General features: G+C 56.6%; 1 protein-coding gene across 3 annotated transcripts; it reads right to left on the bottom strand.

Moving 5' to 3' along the window:
* Positions 1-376: 376 nt before the first annotated feature.
* FRMD8 (FERM domain containing 8) lies at positions 377-22,197 on the bottom strand. 3 transcript variants are annotated; one of them, XM_079929286.1, is made up of 11 exons: positions 22,061-22,197; positions 21,672-21,756; positions 20,497-20,661; positions 17,695-17,796; positions 17,292-17,350; positions 16,996-17,162; positions 14,288-14,512; positions 11,832-11,955; positions 10,769-10,912; positions 4,524-4,728; positions 377-1,899 (listed from the first exon to the last, which is right to left on the bottom strand). In XM_079929286.1, the coding sequence occupies exons 2-11, from the start codon at positions 21,754-21,756 to the stop codon at positions 1,781-1,783; spliced, it is 1,395 nt and encodes a 464-aa protein (XP_079785412.1). In that variant the 5' UTR covers positions 22,061-22,197; the 3' UTR covers positions 377-1,780. The 3 variants fall into 3 exon arrangements, with proteins under 3 accessions (XP_079785412.1, XP_079785411.1, XP_079785413.1); XM_079929285.1 differs by having other exon boundaries at positions 20,497-20,664; XM_079929287.1 differs by lacking the exon at positions 20,497-20,661.
* Between the last annotated feature and the right edge of the window lie 1,061 nt (positions 22,198-23,258).

Below are 23,258 nucleotides of genomic sequence, written 5' to 3' on the forward strand. Positions count from 1 at the left end.
CACCAACCGCTGAGACTAAAAAGCTTTACTCTGGGTTCTCCACCTGTGTCTAGCTTGGCAAGCCCAGCGGGCTGCATCCCAATACACAGCCTATAATTAACTCCCAGGCTGTAATTAACACACTCTCGTTATTTCACACCATAAACCACCCCAAAATTTGCTGGAAATTGATTTTATTATTGATAAGTCACCTGATACGAAAGGATAAGAATATTCGAAGGACACTTAGTAAGATACTGCTCTGCACGAAAGGGCAGGCAGAAAAAGTTAAGGTACAGTGGATGCTAAGAAAATAGGAAAAAGAGGCTGAAGAGTCAAAACAAGTAGTTTGTGTGTACACCACCGCCCCCCCCCCCCCCCCCCGCCAGGCCCCTCAACCCATCAGGTAAGAATGCACCTGGCATCAGAACAGTGAGCTGGGAGCCGGGGAGGGGCTCCAGGAGGAGAGATGAGGTGTCCTACGGCTAGGACGTTCCAAAGGACTGGAGACGCCTGTGTATTGACAGATAACAGTCCCTACTGCTGAAAGGCAAGCCACCTCGAAACATCTGGAATGCTCAAGAGTCACCAAAGAGAGAAGGAGGTGACTGGAAATCCAGAGACAAGAGGTTCACATTTCCTCTCCCACATTCTCCCCTGGGAAGGGAAGACAAAGCAAAGCCTGTGCTGAGCTGGGACTGCCTCAAGTCCCAGGAAGCGCTCATGAAAGCCAGGGACCTACCACGGAGGAGCCCGAGGGCTGGGAGGCCCTCCCCGCGGCCAGCTCATCTGGGGGAAGGCAGGCGGGTGTGGGAAGAGCCATGCCCAGGCCACATCCAGCCTACCTACAAGGTCCTCAGGAAGGAGGAGACCACTCCCGTCCTGGGGTTTCCCGTGCATGGGCCGGCCCCCTGGCTCAGGCTGGGTGAAACCACAGCGCCATCCTGGAAGGAGCGCCAGTGGCTCTGAGGCTGGTGGCAGCAACCTTGTGAGTTGCCCAAGTTCACAGGCTTCATGGAACCAAAGCAGACAAAGAAAGATCAAAACTAAAACCTGAAGCCCAAGGGGGTTTGGGAGCTCCTCCGGGTGTGGACCGTGGGTCCAGTGGACTTGCTGGTCCACAGGACAGCCAGCTCCCAGCACAGTGGCATCACCAAAGATGAGCAAGCACACTTTCCTTCTGGTCAGAGTGTCTCCTGCCCGCAAAAGAGGCCTGAGTGAGGGGCGCAGGGGCCATCCAGTTTCATCCAGCCGGGGAGGGCTTGGTGGGGGCCTCACCTTCGCTGTTCCTGCTGTGTTTCAGTCCAGGGAGGCCCCCTGCCCTCTCCCCGCAGGGCCACGTCCCAGCCTGGTGGTGTGGGCTGGAATGCAGGGATGTGGTCACCAAAGTCCAGGGGAAAGACCAAAGACACATAGTACGCCCAAGTGTCCTGAGCCCTATTCCTCCTCCAGGGGGGACACCTGCCTCCAGCGGGGGCTTCAGGGCAGGGGATACTGTCCGTTTTGAGAGGGGCACAAAGGCGAGTCCCTGGGTGGGAGGGGGCGGCCGGTGCCTGGTCAGATTGGTCCTGAGACTGCAGCGGGGCCCAGCGTCCAGAGGGAGGGCAGGCAGGCTGCAGGAGGGATCCTGCGGCTGCCCCCAGCTGGCTCTGCACAGCGCAGCCCGGGCAGTGTCCCGGGTACAGAAGTGACTTGTCCACACGCTGAGGCTGCCCTCCTCCCAGCGCTCCCCCTCAGGTAGCATGATGCTGGGCCACGCCCGGGGGCTGCCCCCGCGCCCTCCCACCAGGCACCGCGGCCCTCAGCCCTGCTCCAGGCTCTCGGTGGGCTGCACCACGGCGTAGGTCCCCTGGCCCAGGGAGAGTTGCCGGCTGAAGAAGGACGTGCTGCGCTTCGGTTTCACCCGCTTGATCTGCTCACCTGTCGGGGAGCAAGAGGGACACGCTGAGGGGAGGGGGCCCAGCCCCAGGGGAGCCCCTTCTGGAGCCTGTTCAGGATGAGCTCTCCTCTTCACTCCTGCCGGCTTTGAGCCTCAGCCCCACCCCAGCTCTCCCACCAACGACAGGACACGTGGGGTGGGTGGCCAGCCTCCAAATCAGAGGCCACCAGGGTTTGCATTTGATGCTGGGCCTGCTGTGCTGTCTAAACCTGTTCAAGAAGAGACCAGAGAGGTGTGCAAACTTCCAGCTGTAAGTCACAGGGATGTAATACATAGCATATGGAATATGGTCAATAATATTGTAATAACTCTGTATGGTGACAGATGGTAACTAGACTTACGATCATTTTGTAACATATAAAAATACTGAATCACTATGTTTGTCAAAATCACTATATATATCACAATATATAATATATTGTATGTCAACTATAATTCAATTACAAAAAAAAAAAAGAAGAAGAAGAAAAAAAGAACAGGCCAAAACCACAAAATACCTATAACACATACTACTGGCTGAAGGTAACCCTCAATGAGATAAAAAGACCTCTTTTTCTTTGGCCTCACTGCGAGGCTTGCGGGATCTTAGTTCCCCGACCAGGGCCCCGGCAGTGGAAGCCTGGAGTCCTAACCACTGGGCCGCCAGGGGAGTCCCTAAAAAGACTTCTTAAAAGTTAAAAATTTCAAGCCAGGTGATCAAGGTTAATATCAACAGTCATAAATCATGTTGATAAGGTACCTTTGATATGATGTAGTAAAAATGGCATGTTACCTCTGTGATCTTCCTCCCCCAAACCCATAACCCCATCTAATAATGAGAAAATCGTAAGAGAAATTCCAATAAAGGGCATCCTATGATATCCCTGACAAGTACGCCTCGAGACTGTCAAGGTCATCAAAAAACAAGGAAAGTCTGAGTAACCTGTCACAGCCAAGAGGAGCCTAAGGAGACATGACAACCAAATGTAGGGTGGTGTCCTGGATGGGACCCTGGGACTGAAAAAGGACGTTAGGTTAAAACTAAGGACTTTAGTTAATAATACTGCATCATATCGGTTCATTAATTCTGACAAATACACCATATTAACATAAGACGTTAATTTAAAAACTCAAGCCACAAAAGAAAAACAGGCAACAGAAATGAACAGCAACGCAGGAAGAAACTGTACGTGATCAAGCGTGTAGAAACGATGCCACTTCACCAGCATCCAAACCCTAACTCCAGTGAGTTCTCCGCCCCTCAGGACGATAACACCCATCGTGGGTGAGGGTGGGGAAGGCAGGTGCCTCCTTTCCTCCTGGGACGGGCACAGTGGGCACACACTCTGACCCAGCAACCCCATTTCTAGGAATTTATCCTGAGGAAACAGTTCAGATTCCAGGTAAGGATTTGGCTACAGGTACGTTGTTTGTAGTAGCTGAGAACTACAGTCAGCCCTAGGACAATGCCAACCCTCTGCGCAGTCGAAAATCTGGGTATAACTTACAGTTGGCCCTTCATATACCCGTGGTTCCTCCTTATCCACCGATTCAACCAACCAGTATTTACTACTGAAAAAGACCCGCGTGTAAGTGGATCCGCGCAGCACAAACCGGTGTTGTTCAAGGGTCAACTGTAACTATGATGTCCACCAACAGGGGATGGCGGGGGAAGGGGCTGAGCTCACTAGGAGAGGAAGACAGCAACTGTGGTAACAAGTGTGTCAGAGAAAAATTATAAATTATTTTGCTTTTTCCGATGATAAAAATGACATGCTTGTAAAAATTTAAATGCCAGAACGAAGCACGAAGAAAAAAGGAAAGTTACAGCAGCTGATGGCTGCAAAGGGGTCCCTCCCTCCTTGTGCACGTGGACGCTATCTCGCATGCTAATGAGCACCTAGTACCTAGTACTCGTGCCTGATTTTCTCCTAGTACCTGATTTTTTCTACTCAGTGCTATTTTGTGAACCTCTTGCCATTTGAAAACCAAAAAAAAAAAAACCCTTTTTATTTTGGAATAATTCTAGACTTACAGAAAAGTTGCACAGATAATACATAGAGTGCTTGCATATCCTCATAAGCCTCTCCTGTGTCAGCACGGTCCGGCTGTTACCACGGTCTGTGTCATAGATAAGAACACTGGTACAGCTTTATCAACTAAGCGGCAAACCTGTGGATTTCACCTGTTCTTCCACAATGTCCGCTGTCTGTTCTGGGACTCGATCCAAGACACCACAGTGTGCTAGGGTACGTATGGCATCTTTACCAGCTGGACTGATCCCACAGGGTGTGGGCCCATCGTTCCTGTACCCACACCTTTAATAACAGACACTGGTAATTTCTACTTTTTCACATCTGGACACGTCTGCGGACGCAGCAGTGAGAAGGGACGGAGAAGGGCTCTTACTGCCAGAGCCCCAGAGGCCTCAGATTCCCTGTCGCAGAGCTCAGACGATGGGACACCTGTGCCCAGCCTGCCCCCCACGCCCCAAGCCAGGTCCTGCCGCTGGAGGCTAACTCACCGGGTCTGGAATTGCTCCCCACCTCCCTACCCTCCAGAGCTCCCCATTGCGTGCGTGTGCACGCGCGTAGGTACACGTGTACACGGCGAGGGGGTCACTCACCCTCCTCCACGTAGTCGATGGTGGAGAGATGCTGGATCCGGCTGCACACCACGCTGCCCTGCCTCCGCAGCTGGGGGTGTTGAGTGGGGGGTGGTGAGGAGCCAGGGGCCGAGGCCGGGCCGGCCGCGCTCTCCTGAGGGGTGGCGGGCTCCGCGGCCTGGCTCAGCTCGATGCAGTACTCGATGAGGCTGCTCATCAGCTCGGCCTGGGGAGGAGAGGGGGCCGGCGTGAGGCCTGGCGGGGGGAGCCCTGGCCCAGGCCCACCTCTCCCTACCTGCTGCAGAGCCAGATGAACCGAACCCACAGCCCCCTGCCCTCTGGTGGGGGAGGCAATGAGGAAACCAACACCCTTTACGCAAGGAGAAGGAAGGGGGGTGTGCTCTGTGGGCCAGAGGCAGGGGAGGCCTCCCATGTGGGGGGACTTCAGGGGTCAGAGATGGGCTGGGAAAGAAGGAACACTCTAGCTAGAAGGCGCAGGTCGGGAGGGAGGAGGGGGCAGGGCTCTCTGGGCCTGTGCGTTCGCTGAGAGAAGAACCCGCAGTCAAGGAGAAGGCGGTGGTGAGGTCACCGGGCGGGGAAAGCGGCTCCCTCTGGGCACGTTCTTCTAAAGTGACGTCTTCTCAACAGACTGGAAACGTTATGCATGTTGACATAAAAGGTGATGTGACCAGATGTCAGCGGGCACGGTCTGGGCACCATATGGCGGGGATGGCAGGGGATTGCAGACCCACAGACAGAAAGCTGCCAGCAGGTGGTGTCGCTTAGGCAGCATGTGTTTATGAAGTGTCACCCCGCTGCAGGCGGCAGGACACAGCAGGGACTGAGGTGAACAGATGCCTGCCGCGTGTCCTAAGAGAACCCGCTGGGGAGCAGGGTCAGAGGCCAAGGGGGCAGCTGGTGCCTAGCTGCCCGATGGGGTGGCCCGAGGCCTCCCCAGAGCCACACAAGCTGCCCTGCGCAGGGAGAGCAGGGCAGGGAACCGTGCACAGGCGGGTCCGGGCTCCACACCGGCCTCCTCGCCTCCCCGAGGGAACTGCGCTGAGCTGAGAGGGGCGCTGGGCAGCGGGCAGCCGGTGGGGACAGGCCCTGAGCCTTCTGAGTTTCTCTAACACCGCTTGATGCTCCTGAGGTTCGGGGACGCTGCCGTTATACCTCAGCCACATCCGACAGAATGAAATATCCACTCGGGATACAACTCAGCAAACTAGAAATGGATGGGAACTTCCTTAACCTGACGACAGGCGTCTATGAAAAACACACAGCTAACACCACACCTACTCAGAGCAAGACAGAATGCTTGGGCTTCCCTGTTGGCGCAGTGGTTAAGAATCCGCCTGCTGATGCAGGGGACGCGGGTTCGAGCCCTGGTCTGGGAAGGTCCCACATGCCGCAGGCCTGTGCGCCAGAACTGCTGAGCCTGTGCTCTAGAGCTCGCGCGTCACAGCTGCTGAACCCGCGTGCCACAACTACTGAAGCCCGCACGCTTGGAGCCCACGCTCCGCAACAAGAGAAGCCACCGCAATGAGAAGCACGCACACCACAACTAAGAGTAACCCCCGCTCGCCACAACTAGAGAAAGCCCGCAAGCAGCAACAAAGACCCAACACAGCCAAAAAGAAATAAATAAATTTATATTAAAAAAAAGACTGAATGCTTTCCCCTCAAGTCAAGGATGTCTGCTCACACCTACTCACCACTGTAACGGGGGTCCGAGGCAGTGCTATCAGCCAAGACAACTGAGAGGCAAACAGACTGGAAAGTTAGAATACAACTGTCCCTGTTCATAGACAATGTAACTGTCCACACAGAAAATCACAAAGAATCTGCAAAAAAGATACTAGAAATAGTGAGTGAGTTCAACAGGGTTACAGGATAAAAGGATATATGGTAACAGAATCAGGTGCATTTCTATACACCACAATGAATAACTGGAAATTGAAATTAAAAATAGTACCATCTCTGGTAGCACCAAAAAAGGGGGAGGGGGAGATAAATCTAATAAAAGATGCACAAGACTTGTATGCTGAAAACCATAAAATGTTAGTGAAAGAAATCAAAGACAAATAAATGGAGATATAAAATAAATGGACTGGAAGATTTAAGAACATCTTTTTAAAAGACATTTTTTAGGAAAAAACATCAAGTTATAGACTGAAAGAAGACATCTGCAAAATATATATCAGATAAGGGACCGGTAGGCAGAATATATAATGAACTCTTACAGCTTCGTAAGAAAACAACCCAATTTAAAAAATGGATAAAGGAAAAAAAAATGGACAAAGGGAATCCTCTTGCACTGTTGGTGGGAATGTAAATTGATACAGCCACTTCGGAGAACAGTTTGGAAGTTCCTTAAAAAACTACAAATAGAACTACCATACGACCCAGCAATCCCACGACTGGGCATATACCCTGAGAAAACCATAATGCAAAAAGAGTCATGTACCACAATGTTCATTGCAGCTCTATTTACAATAGCCAGGACATGGAAACAACCTAAGTGTCCAACGACAGCTGAATGGATAAAGAAGATGTGGCACATATATACAATGGAATATTACCCAACCATAAAAAGAAATGAAATTGAGCTATTTGTAGTGAGGTGGATGGACCTAGAGTCTGTCATACAGAGGAAAGTAAGTCAGAAAGAGAAAAACAATTACCGTATGCTAACACATATATATGGAATCTAAAAACAACAACAACAAAAAATTGGTTATGAAGAACCTAGGGGCAGGACAGGAATAAAGATGCAGACATAGAGAATGGACTTGAGGACACGGGGAGGGGGAAGGGTAAGCTGGGACGAAGTGAGGGAGTGGCATGGACATACATACACTACCAAACGTAAAACAGATAGCTAGTAGGAAGCAGCCACATAGCACAGGGAGATCAGCTCGGTGCTTGGTGACCACCTAGAGGGGTGGGATAGGGAGGGTGGGAGCGAGACGCAAGAGGGAGGAGATATGGGGATATATGTGTATGTATAGCTGATTCACTTTGTTGTAGAGCAGAAACTAACACACCATTGTGAAGCAATTATACTCCAACAAAGATGTTAGAAAAAAAAAAGTAAAAAAAAAAAAAGGACAAATGATTTGATCAGACATTCCATCAAAGAAGACCTATGGATAGCAAATGAACACACGGATGGATAATCAACATCATTAGTCATTATGAAAATGCAAATTAAAACCACAATGACTTATCACTACCATACAGTTATTAGAATGGCAAACAAACAAAAGCTGACCACACCAAGTGCTGGGCAAGCATGCGGAGCTACTGGAACTCTCAGACATTGCTGGTGGGATAACAAAATGGTGCAGTCACTTTGGAAAACCATTTGGTAGTTTCTAGTAAAGCTGATTATATGTTTATCATACAGTCCAGTAATCCCATTCCTAGGTATTTATGCAAGAGAAATGAAGGCACACGCCCACACGGTAGCCTGTACTCAAATGTTCAGAGCAGCTTTATTCACAAAAGCCCCAAACAGGAAACAACCCAAACAAGTGGGTGAAGAGCTGACCTGCAGTGTATCCATACAACGGAATACTATTCAACAATCAGCAGGAACGAACCGCTACACCACGAAATGTGGACGAATCTCAGGAGCATGAAGCTTAGTGACAGAGGCCAGGCTCAAAAGACTGCATACAGTATAGATACTGCAGGGCTGGACCACTATTTGTTTATCTATCTACCAGTTGACAGACGTTTATGTTGTTTCCAATTCTTTGGTTATGACAAACGAAGCTGCTATGAATATCTTAGTATAAGTCTTGTGTGGACATATATCTCCGTTTCTCCTGGGTAACTATGATGCATGTGTTTATGACATTCTGGAGAAAGCTGAACTCTAGGGATAGCTAAGGGGAGCTGTCAAGTAGCGGGTGAAGAGGTGAGTCTTAAATCAGAAGCAAAATGTACAAAACAATTAAAAAAAAAAAAGCACAACCCCAAAGAAAAATTGGCAAAAGACCTCAATGAACAGGGTCTCCAGATGGTGGATACACACATAAAAGATGCTCAACCTCATCAGTGTGCGTGTGTGTGTGTGTGTGTGTGTGTGTGTGTGTGTGTGTGTGTTGTCAATTAAAACCACATGGAGATTTGGGGGTGATGGAAATAATGCCAATTAAAAAATGGGCAAAAGAAAAAAAAAATGGGCAAAAGACGTGACTAGACATTTCCCCTCTAGAAAGATACATGGATGTGTCTAAGCGCCTCCACAGCTTGCCCGTGGTGGCAGTGGTTACAAGGGTGTGTGAACGTGTTAAAACTCACTTTTATTGTAAATTATACCTCAATAAAGTGACTAAATAATAAAGGAAGAAAACACAAGGAGATACTCCTCCTCACCCACCAGACTGGCTGAACGTTCACGATGACAGTACTAACTACTGCCGCAGCCAGCATCCAGCCACCGTGGGTGAACGCCGAGCACAGCACCTGCCTGTGACCCGGCCTGTCGGCTCCTGGGCGCGTACCTGGACGCGCACACAGAGGACATGTGCAACACTGACCACGCAGCACTGTCTGCAACAGTCCCAAACTGGAGACCCAAGTGCCCGTCCGCTATGGTATGGAAAAGTCAACAGCAGCAAATTCACATGTGGGAACACCCGAGAGCCGCATGAAAGACCAAAGCACTGCCACCTGCAGTGGGGACGAGGATGGAGCTCACAGACACAGGGCTGAGCGCAAGACACCGGGCAGAACAGAACACACTGTGGGAACCCACTGCCCTAAGGCTCAAAACCAGGCAGAATGACTCTGGGGTGACACAAGTCAGGATGTGGAGGTCCCTTGGTGGGGGCAAGGCTGGGAGGGGGCTCAAGGGGTCTTTCTTAATCTGAAAGGTGTTACATGGGTTTCTTTGGGGAAATTTGTTGAGATTAAGAGCTGGGGGGCTTCCCTTGTGGTGCAGTGGTTAAGAATCCACCTGCCAATGCAGGGGACACGGGTTCGAGCCCTGGCCCGGGAAGATCCCACATGCTGAGGAGCAACTAAGCCTGTGTGCCACAACTACTAAGCCTGTGCTCTAAAGCCCGTAAGCCACAACTACTGAGCCCACGTGCCACAACTACTGAAGCCCACGCGCCTAGAGCCCGTGCTCAACAAGAGAAGCCACCGCAATGAGAAGCCCGCGCACGGCAACGAAGAGTAGCCCCCTCTTGCCACATCTAAAGAAAGCCCGTGCACAGCAACCAGGACCCAACGCAGCCAAAAATAAATAAATAGATTTATATATTGAAAAAAAAAGAGCTGGGCACTTTTCTACATGTATATTATAATTCAATAAAATGTTTACTTAAAAAAGAACTCTACGGAATTCCTTGGCGGTCCAGTGGTTAGGACTCCGCGCTTCCACTGCAGGGGGCATGGGTTTGATCTCTGATCGGGGAACTAAGAGTGATGTAGAAAATGTGATGTCATCAGCATAAAGGTTGGGACGGCCGAGTGTTCAAAGACGAGAGAGGGAAGAGCTAGGACAGGGAGAGAACTCCCTTGCGAGGCCCTGGAAAGGAGGCCCAGCAGGGGAGACAGGGGGAGAAGGGCAGGAGGTGGGAGGGGCCCGTAGGGCCCAGGAGGGGAGCCTGCAGGAGCAAGAGCAGGCACCGGGTATCGGGTGTAGCAGGGCAGAGGCTGCTGGGGTTGAAGCAGTGGGTGCAGCGGTGGGAAGGAAGGCGTAGAGGGAGCAACGGGAGAAGCCTGGCTGTGGCGGGCCCCCAGGAGGGGGCACGTGCTTTCACAGGAGTCCCTGGAGCCCGTCTCTGTGCTTGGGGCGGAGAGCAAGGAGGCCCTGAGTCCTGGAAGGGCTCTCCTGGAGAAACCAGGGTGGGAGGGGAAGGGGCGGGGATGAAGGTTTGGCTGGGAAGTCCAGGTGCCCAATGGATGAAAGTGAAACAAAGGCAAAGAGGGGTCTTAGCCATTCCATGCCTGCTCGTCACCTGAGAGCCCCGCTCACAGGGGGCTCAAGGACCGAGGGAGCCAGTGCGGGCTGGTCACACAGTACCGGGCAGCCCTCCACCAACCACTGCCCCACCACCTGGCCAGGCCTTCCGAACCGGCAAGGGTGGCTCCCAGTCAGCAGGAGCTGGCCCCCTGGTCCCCAGGCCCTCAGCAGCCCTCTCACCTCCTTGCCACCCAGCCTGGAGCCTCCAATAGTCTGGGACGCCCTGAGCACACCCTCCCCGACCCCCATCCCCACCCCCAGTGCAGGCAACACCCACCACTACCTGCTTGGAGTAGATCTTGAGGAGCTTGTTGACCGGTGTGCCCTCATTGTCCCCGTCGAACTCCAGCCACAGGACAGACTCCTCCTCCTCGGGAGAGGTGTGGTCCCACGACAGCTCCTGGAAGCGCAGGCCCAGCAGGACGTGCTGGCCAGCGGGAGACACAGAGCTTGGACTCCTTTGGGCAGAGGCCTGCTCCCCTGCCCCATCCCACACGGGCATCGCCAGGAGGATACACCTGGCCAGGCTATTTACCTCCAAGGCTGAGCCTAAATTCAGGTGTCAGTTTCTCTCAGGAGAAGAAGCCCCGCTTCCATCAGACCCTCAAAGGAGGCTGTGGTCCAGGGAGGATGAGACCCCCTAAACCACGCACTTCTCATCAGTGGGTCAAGCTCCTGACAGCTGGGGTAGTGACTCGGGGAAAGGAAGGTGGGGAGGGGAGGCCTTTCCCCTGCAATCAGCTGGTTAGCATCTCAGCAGGAGGCCGGATGTGGGCCCGGCATGTTGGGGCACAGACGCCCAGGAAGGGCTGGGATCCCTCCCTGGGGACAACCAGAAGTCTCCCCCAAACTTCTCTGCTGGCTTAGCAGGGACCCCTGTCCAGGCGCAGAGAGGCCCACAGGGCAGGCTGCCGACACCACCTCCTACACAGGCAGCCGAGACAACCAGCACCAAATGCAGGAAGGAGGGCCCCCAGTCCCGCAGGAGAAGCTCCCAGGGCTTCTTTGGAAAACCACCAGCTAGTCTCCAGCCACTGGCCAGGCAGAGCAGCCAGGCCCTACCAGACTCTCCACCTGTCTCCAGCTGCAGCCTCCCCCTGTCCACGCCACCGCCCTGCCTAGCAGGCTGGGCAGGAGAGCTGACCCACAGCAGACCCAGGGAAGCCCCCGGGATGACAGTGGAAGCCCCAGGGACATCTGAGGGAAGGAGGCCAGACAGGCCGCCCACCTGCTCCCAGGCCAGCCAGAAGCCCAAGGGAAGCAGGAAGGCCTGGGTAATGACCCCACTCCCTTCCTCTCCAGTGAGGCCCCCACTCCAGGTCCCACCCTGAAGGAGCAGCAGGTACCTTCTCCCTGCTGTCAATGACATGCACACCCTCCAGACCGATGGCCACAGACACTGGCTTTTGCCCTCCCCGGTGCAAAAAGCCCTGGGCTGGTTTGTCAATCTCGCCGTGGAAGAAGGCAGACCTGGGGAGGGAAAGTGGGGTTAGGCTGTCCCCTCCAGCAGCGAGAACAGATGGCCCAGGGTCTGGGTTCACCCACCAGGGAATGCTCTGGCCAGCCCCTGTCCCAGGCACCTGAGAAGCTTAAGCTGTTTGGGTGACAGAAGTTAAATGGAAACCCACCCCAGGGGAGGGAGAAACTGAGGGGGCGGCGAGAAGGAGGCTTCATGGAGGTGGTGGCATCTGAGCTGATCAGGCAGGAGGAGGAACTGGGTGGCACAGCGAAGGGTAGGCACTGCAGGCAGAGGGTAGAGCATGAACCCGGGTGTGGGACAGAGCAAGTTACGTTCAGGGAACAGCCAGGAGCCCAAGGGCTCAGGGTCTGCAGGCTGTGGTTGCTGGAGGCTGGGAGAGCCCCGCTGCCCACCGTCCCCCAGGGGCTGCCCAGGCAGAGAAGCAGCTTCAGGACTCGACACCAAGAAAGGGAAAGGGCGCATCAACCTTAGGACACCCACCCGCTGAGCTGTCCCTCCTCCATCCTGCCCGGCCACGGCCTCTTCCTCTCCTCTGGCTGCCCTGGGCCTTCGCCCACACGCCCCCTCAGCCCTGGCTAAGCCAGAGCCCTAGTTAAATCCTGCAGCCCCAGGCTTCTCTGGTGGCACAGTGGTTAAGAATCCGCCTGCCAATGCAGGGGACACGGGTTCGAGCCCTGGTCCAGGAAGATCCCACATGCCGCCGAGCAACTAAGCCTACGTGCCGCAACTACTGAGCCTGCGCTCTAGAGTCCGCAAGCCACAACTACTGAGCCTGCGTGCTGCAACTATTGAAGCCCACGTGCCTAGAGCCCGTGCTCCGCAACAAGAGAAACCACTGCAATGAGAAGCCCGTGCACCTCAACGAAGAGCAGCCCACGCTCGCTGCAACTAGAGAAAGCCCGTGCGCAGCAACGGAGACCCAACCCAGCCAAAAATAATAAAAAAACAAAATAAATTTATATATATAAAAAAAAATCCTGCAGCCCCGAGGACAGGACTGGAGACAAGCACGCTCTACCTTCAGTTCCAAGAGCACGGCCCGGTGCTCCCACTCCAGGAAGACTCCCACAGGCTCGCTTCAGGGCTGGGACTCCTAATCCGCTGAGGAAACTGAAGCAACCCAAACAGCGGCCACCTGCATCTCACTCACCATAAAAGCTAAAGACCTTTTGCTGCCCCACAGCCGCACTGCTGCCCGCCTCTGGGCTCCATCTCACAGCGCAGCTCCTGAGGAGCTGGTTACACTCACTGATTCTTTTTCTCATTGTCCTCCACCCACTGCTACCCCCAAGATGCTGGAGCCAAGGTCAACTATCAGCCACTCGGGACCTGTTGAACTTGACCTTGAAGCAGCAGCACCTGAGGCTTGGTCACTCCCTCCTCCTCAACACCTCCTTTCGCCGGGCTGGTGGAGACCCTCCCGCCTTGCTGGCCGGGCTCCTTCTCTGTCTGGTCCACACTCACTTGCTGGGGCTCCTGGTTTCAAACAGCACCTGCATGCTGATGACTCACCCATTACCCAAGTCTAGACTCAGAAACCCAAATGCCCGCTAGGATCGCCACCTGGGTCGCTGGAGAGCATCTCAAAATCAACACGTTCAAGGACAAGCCCCCGAACTTCCCTGACCTGCCCCCCGCCACACACCATCCTGTCTCAGCTGATGACAAGGCCACCCTGCAGCTGTTCAGGCAGAAACCTGGAGTCCTCTCTGCCTGCTCTCCTTCACCTCCTGTACTGCACATCTTGCAAATTCCTTCAACTCCACCCTCAACGTCTCTGGAATCTGGCCGCGTCTCCCCTCCTGCGGTACCGCCGTGCGGCCTGAGCCACAGTACCCTGTGGAGTACGGCCACTGTCCTCACGGGCCGTCCAGCTGCTCCCTTGCCCCCCTGTAGTCTGTTCTCGGCTTCTACTGCTTGCTGTCTCTCTCGCCACTAGAACGGCCTCTTCACGGGCAGGGATGGCGGCCTCTTTTGTTTACTGAGGTCTCCAGCACCTAGAGGGTGCGGGCACACAGTAGGCACACAAGAGCTATTGGCTAGACGTGCCTGCATGAATGAGATCTGGCCGAGGGGGAGGTGGGCAGGTCCATGGACCACGTGGCTGCGGCAGGAGGAAGGAGAGGACCTGTCTGGTGTCCTAGCCCGTGATGGGGAAGGCGGAGGACGAGTGTCCAGCCTGGGACCTGCGGGGCCCCAGGTGCTGGCATCCGGACACACCTCGCGTGAGGACAGAGCTCAGCGGGAACGGAGATGGGCTCACGGGTCTTGAGGGAGGGACAGTGGGCCTGGGGCTGTGGCCGCGGCCAGGGAGCCGCTCACCCGTAGAAGGGCAGCTCGTGGCACTTGAGGAGGTAGGCGCGGTAGTGGGGGCTGAGGGAGGCCTCGTGCTCGCTCTCGCTGCCGGCTACCTCCTTCACCCTGCGGTAGGCGTTCAGCAGGCCCTGCTCGCCAGTTCCGGCCTTGGTCCCACGGCCCCGGAGGGCAGCGAAGAGCCCGTGGCCCCGCTTACAGAGGTGGGCAGGGAGGAAGGAGTCCAGCTTCTCCCTGTGAAGGAAGGAAAACAGGGCCCAGCATGAGGGCGGCTCCATGCCGGCAGGCTGGGGAGGCGCCGAGGTTCCCAGGGCGTGGGGAGGGCAGGGGGCACCCTGCACACGGACCCCCGGAGAGCCCACTGCCGAGAACCCTGCAGCATGAGAGGCCTGAAGGAGAAGTCAGGAGACCGGGATGAGAGCTGAAACCAGGCCCACCCCAGAAGCAGACTGTGGCCAGAGGAAGGTTTCAGTTTCTAAACTGGTGATTTCGCAACCAAGAAGTGGTCCTAGAGCTATCAATGTTCTGTTCTGCCAAATAGGGAGGTAAAAAAACCACCAACCTACAACTCATCAGCACAGGTTCATGAAGGAAAGGGCATTTTCAATCACACACACAGAGTCGGGAAGCATCCTGGCGTGACGGCACCGTTCTTCCCCCTCAGGCAGCCCCCTGACTCTGGCCAGGCACTGGCCCTTCCAGGTGGACTGCAGCCAGGGCCCAGCCTAAGAGCAGTGAGCGCCCTCTCCAAGTCTACGTCTCCACGTTTAAATAAGGACACGGATCCCTACTCACATGGACGGGTGCCGGCAGGCGCCTGGCATGTGGTGGGTGCCAAACAAATATGGCCGAGGTTGTCACTGTCACCAAAGAGGGGAGGGGTCCCCGCAGGGGCTTCTGGAGGACCAACACCCCGGGCCATGGGAAGGGATGGCTGGCCCTGCAGCAGGGCTGACGCAAGGAAGGACCCTGATGCCCAGAGAGGCCCAACTGCAGGGCGGCATGAGGAGGGGTATCCAGGGGGCTGCCCCCACTTCTCAGGGCTGCCGTAGGCATCTTCATCATCTGTCCCCCAACATCCCTGCTTCCAGCCACAGCGCCCACTCGTCATTGGAAATCCCGCCTTCCCACTGTCAGTCCACAGCATCTGTGCAGGCTCATGGCAGGTCCTAAGGGAGGATCTGGGCCTCAGCCAATCAGCACTCTGGCCACTCTGTCTCCTTTGGGTGGACGTGGGCCCAGTCACCAGATGAGTCTTAGAACTCTGGTCACGTGAGGGATGAGGTCTCTCCTTGCCAATGTGCAACTATTGTGGCCACCTGGCCACCACGAGACAAGAGCCTGTCTGACTGAGAGCTGGCCCAGAGGACACAGGGCTGGGCGAGGAGAGTGAGGACAGGATCTGCAGGTTGGGGGTACCCAACTGGAGCCCCTGCACCTCAATCACCCCAGACCCGTCCATTTCTTGACAAAGTCCCTCAAGTCCAAATAGTCTGAGCTGGATTCGCTGTCACTTGCAATAGGACCAGACATGCCTATCACGAGAGCCAGGATTTCTACGGCTGCCAGCCTCCAGCCAGCTCAGCTGGGATCACTCAGGCTCCACTGAGCCCAGGGTAGCCCCTGCTGGGCCCCGACACAGGGCCCTGTCTCTGTGCATCCTCCCCCCGCAACACAACTGTACCCTGAAGGGCTGGTGTGGGTTAGAGCCCTGGGTCTAGGACAGGCTGTGTTCAAAGTTCATCTTCAGGGCTTCACTGGTGGCGCAGTGGTTAAGAATCCGCCTGCCAATGCAAGGGACACGGGTTCGAGCCCCGGCCCGGGAAGATCCCACATGCCGCGGAGCAGCGGAGCCTGTGTGCCACAACTACTGACCCTGCGCTCTAGAGCCCACGAGCCACAACTACTGAGCCCATGCGCCACAACTACTGAAGCCCGTGCGCCTTATAGCCAGCGCTCCGCAGCAAGAGAAGCCACCGCAGTGAAGCCCGCACACCACAAGGAAGAGTAGCCCCCGCTTGCCGCAAGTAGAGAAAGCCTGCGCGCAGCAACGAAGACCCAATGGAGCCAAAAATAAATAAAATAAGTAAGTTTTTTTAAAAAATTAAAAAAAAAGGCTACATAACTGTTACCAGTTTAAAAAAAAAAAAAGTTCATCTTCTTTGGAAATATCTCTAAACCTTAAGATCACTGTCCACGGAGCTCAGAGACAGCCTGGTCTGCTTCCAGGGTAGCTCAATCGTCACGACCCCAGGCCCTGCCAATTCACACAGCAAAGAGCACGGCTTCTAGAGAGATGGTAGGAAGCACAGAGCCGGCATACTGGAACGTCCGGGAAATGGGGCCTCATCCCTGGAGCTCGAGACTAAGTGAGACTGTCACTGACAACTGGGACTCAGTATTTGGCCACACCCTGGCTGCGACCCCCAAAAAAGAACAAGCCCAACTCCCCCTGACCTCACACGGAGGCCGGGCTCCACCCTCACACACCTCTGGGGGTCCTCTCACGGACGTCACTTCCCCCATCTCCCACTGCCCAGGCCCCTCAGCCCAGAGCAGACGAGGAAAAGGAGGTTCAGAGAGGTGGGGTGACTCACCCAAGGTCACACAGCGTCAGGGCCTCCTGACTCCAGGACCTGGCAAGACCACTTGTAACCAGGATTCCGAGGTCACCCTCCCCACCTCGGGCCCCTGCCTCAGGTCACGCTGGCCCTCACCTCAGGGCACAGGCAGTGGGCTGGCCAGGCTGGTAGGGCCCGAGCTGCACACGGCACACCAGGGCGCCCAGGGCCTCGCAGTCCTCCACGTCGCATGGGTACCGAGCGGCCAGCACGTTGCCCTTGGCCTCCTCGTAGAGCAGCCGCAGGACCTCCTTGTCATGGATCTGCAGGCCGGTGTGGCAGGGAGGGGTGGCTCAGCTGGGAGGGGCACCAGTGTCCAGGGGTCAGGACAAGGGGAGGCTGGACACAGGGCGCCAGACCTGGGTGGTACCGCCTGGGAATCCCTGCCTCACCTGGAGCTCCCGCCGTTTGGGGAAGAACACGTTCCTCCGGAACTGCAGGGAAGGCTCATCTGGGGAGAAAGGAGGGGGTCACCGGCCGGCCGCCCCACGCAGCCAGCTCTGCCCTCTCCCCGACTGGCCCAGTCTCCATTCCCCAAGCCTCCCCCACCACCACTCAGAAAACCCCCGGGCTGTCCAGCGATAGGGGGCGTGGCTTATCGCAAGCTGCTCACTGTGCCCCCAGCCCACCCCTCCGGGGCTCCTCTAAGGGATCCCTCCCTCCTCTGGGGGAGATGCCGGCCCTGCCTCTCAGCCAGGGCAGCTCCACCTGCCAGGGGAGGCCTGGCTGGGCCCGGGGTCCGTGCTCCAGACCCCGGTGGGCCCGAGACAGGGACGCACAGGCAGCAGCACTGACCCATGGCCACGTCATCGTCCGGAGCGTCGGTGAATCGCAGCAGCAGTTCCTGCCACTGGCGGCCCAGCTTGTAGGGCTGGTGCTTGGGCTTCAGCTGCACCTCTGCAGGACGAGAGGGGAGGCGGCCATGAAGCCCTGACCAGTGCGACTGCCACCCACTAACAACAACAACAATGCAACGATGACGCAGTCATGACCAATATTAACTGAAGTAGGCACAAAGTGTCCAGAACCATTTCAAGTGGTTAAAGGCAACTGCCCTGCGATAACCCTACCCTCATTTCATCCAATGAAAATGAGGCTCAGAGAAGAAAAATGAGGCTCAGAGAAGTTAAGGTGTGTCCAAAGTCACACAACAGGGACTTCCCTGGCAGTCCAGCGGTTAAGACTCCGCAGTTCCACTGCAGGGGGAGCGGGCTCGATCCCTGGTCTGGGAATTAAGATCCCGCATGCAGTGTGGCTCAGCCAAAGAAACAAAAAGAAACCCAAACAAACAAAAAAAACAAAGCCACACAGCAATGAGAGGGGGTCAGGTTCCAGGCAGAGTCAGCCTCTGACTGTTCCCTACTGTGCCCAGGATGGGCTGGAGCTGAGAGGCTGTGGCAGACGGAAGGTGCTGGGGCCGGTGGTACAGATGGCTCCAGCACCGCCGTTAGGAAGCAGAGCCCAAAGCTGGTAACTGAGGCCCAAAGGGCCAAGGGGCTGTTCTCCCCTGCTCCTGGCCCTGCCTGGGCCTCTGCCCCGCCAGCCTCCACCCCAGCAACTCCCCCGGGGGCTCTGGGCTCCAGCTGATCTTCCATCCTGCAAGCTCCCTGCCTCAACGCCATGCCACCCAGCTGCCGCCAGGATCAGTGGCTCCACCAGGAAGCACTCCTGGCAACTTGCTCCTGGCAAGCCTTCCCGGCACACTTCAGACCGTGAGTCCCCTGAGGGCAGGGACACTTTCACTCCTGTTCCTCACCGGACCCCTAGCGTCTAGCTCTCTGCCCAGTACGAGATTGTGGGCGGGCTGCTCTGCACATACTTGTGAGACGAATGAGGTGAGTGGCTAGCTGGGACCCCGGGACACTGTCCACGGTCCCCAGCCAGCCTCACCCCGAGCCCCAGCAGCTCAGAGGACTCCCGTTATCAGAAGAGGACTGCGCTGACCCTGCTGTCCCACGCTTCCAGATGGGGCCTTCCTGCCTGGGGGCTGCCACCCCAACGAGACTGACAGTCCCTGGAGCCCTGTTCCATGCAGAGTGACAATGGCATGCAGAAGGTCAAACCCTCCCAAACATCCACCTTGAAGGGCGGCTCCAGCAGACAGCACCCTGTCCCTGGGGCATATGTCACCCACTCCGGGCGTGGTGCGGGACCAACAGCTCTGAGGGCCCAAGTCAAAGCTGAAGCGGCCTTTCAGCCTTCCTGAACCCAGCCTGGGAACAAAGTGGGCGCTGACTCTGTGCTGGGGCCTCTGGGATGGGGCGGTGCCCCAGGGTGACCCACGGGCCACACAGGCAGCCCATTCATGTTCCGGTGAAGGGGGAGCAGGAATGCGATGACGAGGGAGTGGGGGAGGAAGTGAGTTGCCCCACTGCAGGGACAGGGAGCCTGAGGTAGGGCAGGGGCCCCATGAAACCACCCCCAGCTTTGCAGAGACACGAGCCAAGGGGCCCGCGGTCCTGACCAACAGCCAGAAGGGTGAAGGAGGGGCAGCTGAGCTGGGTGGGGAGCAGCGGAAAGAGACGGATCAGCAGGAAGAGGGTGGGCGAGAGCAGTAGCTGGGCAGGAAGCTCCCACTAGAGGGTGGGGGTGGGGAGACAGGCACTCCCTCTCCGACCAAGTGGGCATACCCTCCCTCCAGGGCACAGGCACAAACTCCTAGGGGCCCAGGGACCAGGCACACCCTTCTTGCCCCTGTTGCTCTACAAGGGAGGGGAATGAGTGCAGAAAACATGCGTGGTCCCGGCACCAGCTGGGGCATCCTCTCCTGGTCCCTCTCCTGACCAAGCCAGCAGGCTAGAAGCCCTATTCTGAGGCCCCAGGGAGCTCCCCATTCCCCCCCACCTCATGTCCCCCAGGCCTGCGGGCTGGAGGGCTCCCACTGCCCTCACTCCCACTCCACCCGCCCGCCTTGGGATCTCAGCCTGAAAGGGCAGGACAGGGTGATCACGGGCCAGAAACCAGGCAAGGCTGGAGGCCCCCTGCAGAGAAGCTGGGTTCCCACTCATCCTCCCAACCCTCAGGAAAAGTCCCATCCTCAGGGGTGGCTGCTTCCTGGGCCGGGTCCCACCTTCCTCCCTGCCTCCACGGAGCAGGATGCAGCTCAAGGAGGCTGGCTGGGGGCCACCCAGGCTTCCATTCTGATCTTGGTCCCACCACTCACTGGTCCCATGGCTCCAAACCTCAATTCTTCATCTGCGTGACCAGGCTGGGCCATGAGGATAAGGTGAAACTCTGCTTGCAAAATGCCAGCTCAGGCTGTGGCACAGACCACGTGCTCGGTGAACACGCGCCCCCTCCCTCCCTGTCCGCCGCCCCCACTCCTCCTGATGTGCAGGCTCCAGCAGCACTGAGGCTGAGGGGTAGGCTTGGCCCCTCCTCTGCCTCCAGCACAAAGAAAAGAGAGGCGGGGGCAGAGGAGCCAGGCCACCTCTCAGGGCTCTGGGTCCTGAAAGCCACGGCCAGCTCCAGGACACAAACATGTCCCACCTTCCCCCGATGTATAGCGGCCAGAGGTTCCAGAAGCTGCCCCTTCCTTCCCCACTGGTCAGCGCCCTTCCAGCCGTTCCCCCTGGGCTTCTCACTGCCAACTCTTACCCAGCAGAGGGGAGACAAGCCAGAGCGCAAAGGCATCCAGGGCAACATCCGGGAGCTGCAGGACCTCACGGACGGCCTGATGCAGCTCATGGGCAGTGAGCGAGGGCAGGTTCTCCACGGCCAGGGGCACCATTGTGTCATCCGCCAGGTACACCAGCACGTCGGCTGCTGCGATGGAGGCCAGGCAGGGTCAGCTGGGCCCACTGCCCAGGCATGCCAACCAGGCGCCCTCCACTCCCCGCTCTGGGGCTGCAGCCCCCACCCTGCAACCCTTAGGGTGACCAAGGCTACATTCCAGAGGCAGAGCCCCGGCATCCCCTAAGGACCCCGTGAAGAGTGCTGTCTGTTAGGACTTACTGAAGACCCTCAAACCACCCAGAAACCTAGCAATTCCAGCCCAGGGACCAGCCTAGACCCACCCTAACCCCCAGAAGTTCAAAATTAGGGCTGCTGCACCCACACACACTCCCCTGGCAGCCCCAAGGACTCTGGTGTGCTTCTCCCCCGAAGGAGAACATTCTACAGGTGGGACTGAGGCAGAGATAGATTGAACCCATCCTGAGGTTACAGTAGTTAGTAAATCAAGCAGGGAGGGAGAGAGCTATCATCCTTAAGCAAATCACTATCTCCCTCTGGCCCAAGCTAACATGGGGACAGAGGATTCTCAAGGCCACCCCAGGGTAAAGCCAGTTCCAGCGCTCAGCTTCCTTGGGACTCTTTAAGACTCAGGACTCAACACGATGGCCTTTCAGTGTCAAACAGAAGTACAATCCAAAAAGTTGAGTGTTCCCTTGTGACAGCCTGTGGGATGCCTATTTGGAGCCTGGAGCCAAAAGGAGACCCTTGAAAGAGCAGCCAGATTCAATTCTCCATCACTGGAACCACAGGTACCATGAAGAAGCACTCAGCTTCGAGGCCAATATACTCGGGGTTCCAATCCTGCCTGGCCTCTGGCTAGTTGACCGAGTTCAGAAAGTCAGTGTGTCAAATGCCTCAGGTGCAAAGTATAGCTAATACCTGACTGACTTGTCACTTTTCCACACCTCAACAGACCTTATTTGTTAATTAATAAATAAGATTCTCTTCACTGAAAGAGATGACAAACCAGGGCCACTTCCTCAGGGCTGGGGCCCTAGGAGGGTACAGCGGGGAGAAGACTGGGGACAGGGACCCACCTCGGGCTCCCACGGAGGACACGCTGCTTCGATGGGACCGATCAGCGGGGCCGGGTTGCCCCCCATTGCCTTCTGTTCCGTCCATCTGCAGAGGGAAAGAGAAAAAGCAGCTAGTGGAGAGTCCGGAGCCCTTCAAGCTCTCACTGAGTAAGGAAGGGGTCCCGAACTGATCTACGAAGGTGAACAACCAGGGCTGGAGGCACTGGTGTGCTGACTAGCGCGGTCAGGGGTGGGAGTCCTCAGCCAACTGGAGGTCGGGGCAGGTGGAAGGGGTCGGGGCCGTGGTGGTCAGAAGACGGGTCAAGTTCGGTTCGCCAGGGTGCCCAGGCACGGCACGGCGCACCCCCGTCCGGGGCGGGGGCCCGTGCAGGGCGTCGCCGCTCCCTCACCTTGCAGGGACGCAGCGCCCGCCGCCTCAGTCCAGGTTCCTGCCCTGACCCCGGCCGCCAGCTGCTGCCCCGGCCTCACCGCCGGCCGGCACTCTGAATCCCACTTCGGCTCCAGCTCCCGGGGCTGCTACGCGGAAGCAGAGGCGGAGGAAGCGCCGCACACGGCCCCGCCTCTCCGGCCCGCAGGAGCCAATCGGAGCTCGGGGCCGCCGCGCACGCGCCCTGCCTGCCGCCCACGCGCTCACGCCCCTCGCCGGCTCGCGCCTATTCCGGCGTCACGCCTCCAGCTTCTTGTGCCTGCGTTGCGAAAGTTCCTCGCCACCTACTCGAGTGACTGGAGTGCCAGTGGCCCACACAAACAAGGGTCCCGTCTCTTGGCCGCTAACAGGGTGTGGCGAAGGTTCAAGGAAATCGGGGATGGGGGCGCGAGCTCTGGCGCTCAAACGCGTGTGACTTTGGGCCGGTCCCCTCACCTGTAAAAGGGAGATGCTTCGTGGCTGCGTATCATGGAGCCACACTGTGCTGGGCGTTAGGTAAAGGTGACGCAGGCCGCCGCCTCTACTGCAGCGCCTCGAGGCCGTGAGGGGTGGTAGGCTCTCCGCGGTGGTCAGGGGACAGGGTCCCTGTCCCCGCTCGTCCTGGACAAGCCCCTTCACCTCCGGGCCTCAGTTCCCTCTGTAAAATGAAGAGGTTGTACTCGATGACCTCCAGAGATCCTCAAATTACATGTCAAAAATCCAGGCTGGGCACACCTGTTATTCCAGGGAGCAGTCACATGAGCCTTCACTATCTTGGAGACACAGCCTGGGACACCTTGCGTCGTTCGCAGGCTGGGAGAGGCATTGGGGCCTCGAAGAAGCAGGTGTGAAACCACTTATCCCCAGGGTCATGTCACTAACATGTATGTCCTGGCAAGGCCAGCATGTGTGTGCCTGAGGTGTAGAGGTCCCTCAGAGAGAAAAACAAGTCCATACGGCGCTTTCCTAAGCCAGAGTAGCCAGAGGTTGTTCTAAGTGACAACAATGGGCTAGGGGATGGGGGGTGGTGGGAGGTAGAGGGCTCGCCCTGCCCTGATTCCAGCGCATTGGAAGGCAGCTCCAGCTCCTAACCCAGTCCAAGTTTCCTCAGTATTTGAAACAGCTCTTTGCCTGACCTGCGGGACCCACACTGCCCCCACAGTTGGTCTATTACATCATGT

Source organism: Stenella coeruleoalba, assembly GCF_951394435.1.
Source record: "Stenella coeruleoalba genome assembly, chromosome: 8".
In the NCBI taxonomy this organism is placed as follows: domain Eukaryota; kingdom Metazoa; phylum Chordata; class Mammalia; order Artiodactyla; family Delphinidae; genus Stenella; species Stenella coeruleoalba.

Coding starts and splice junctions, on each gene's coding strand:
- FRMD8 (XM_079929285.1), bottom strand. CDS start 21,756: ATGGACGGAACAGAAGGCAATGGGGGGCAACCCGGCCCCGCTGATCGG. Junction 17,351..17,694: donor GGACGATGACGTGGCCATGG/GTCAGTGCTGCT, acceptor CTTTCTCCCCAG/ATGAGCCTTCCCTGCAGTTC. Junction 10,913..11,831: donor TCATTGACAGCAGGGAGAAG/GTACCTGCTGCT, acceptor CCCGCTGGCCAG/CACGTCCTGCTGGGCCTGCG.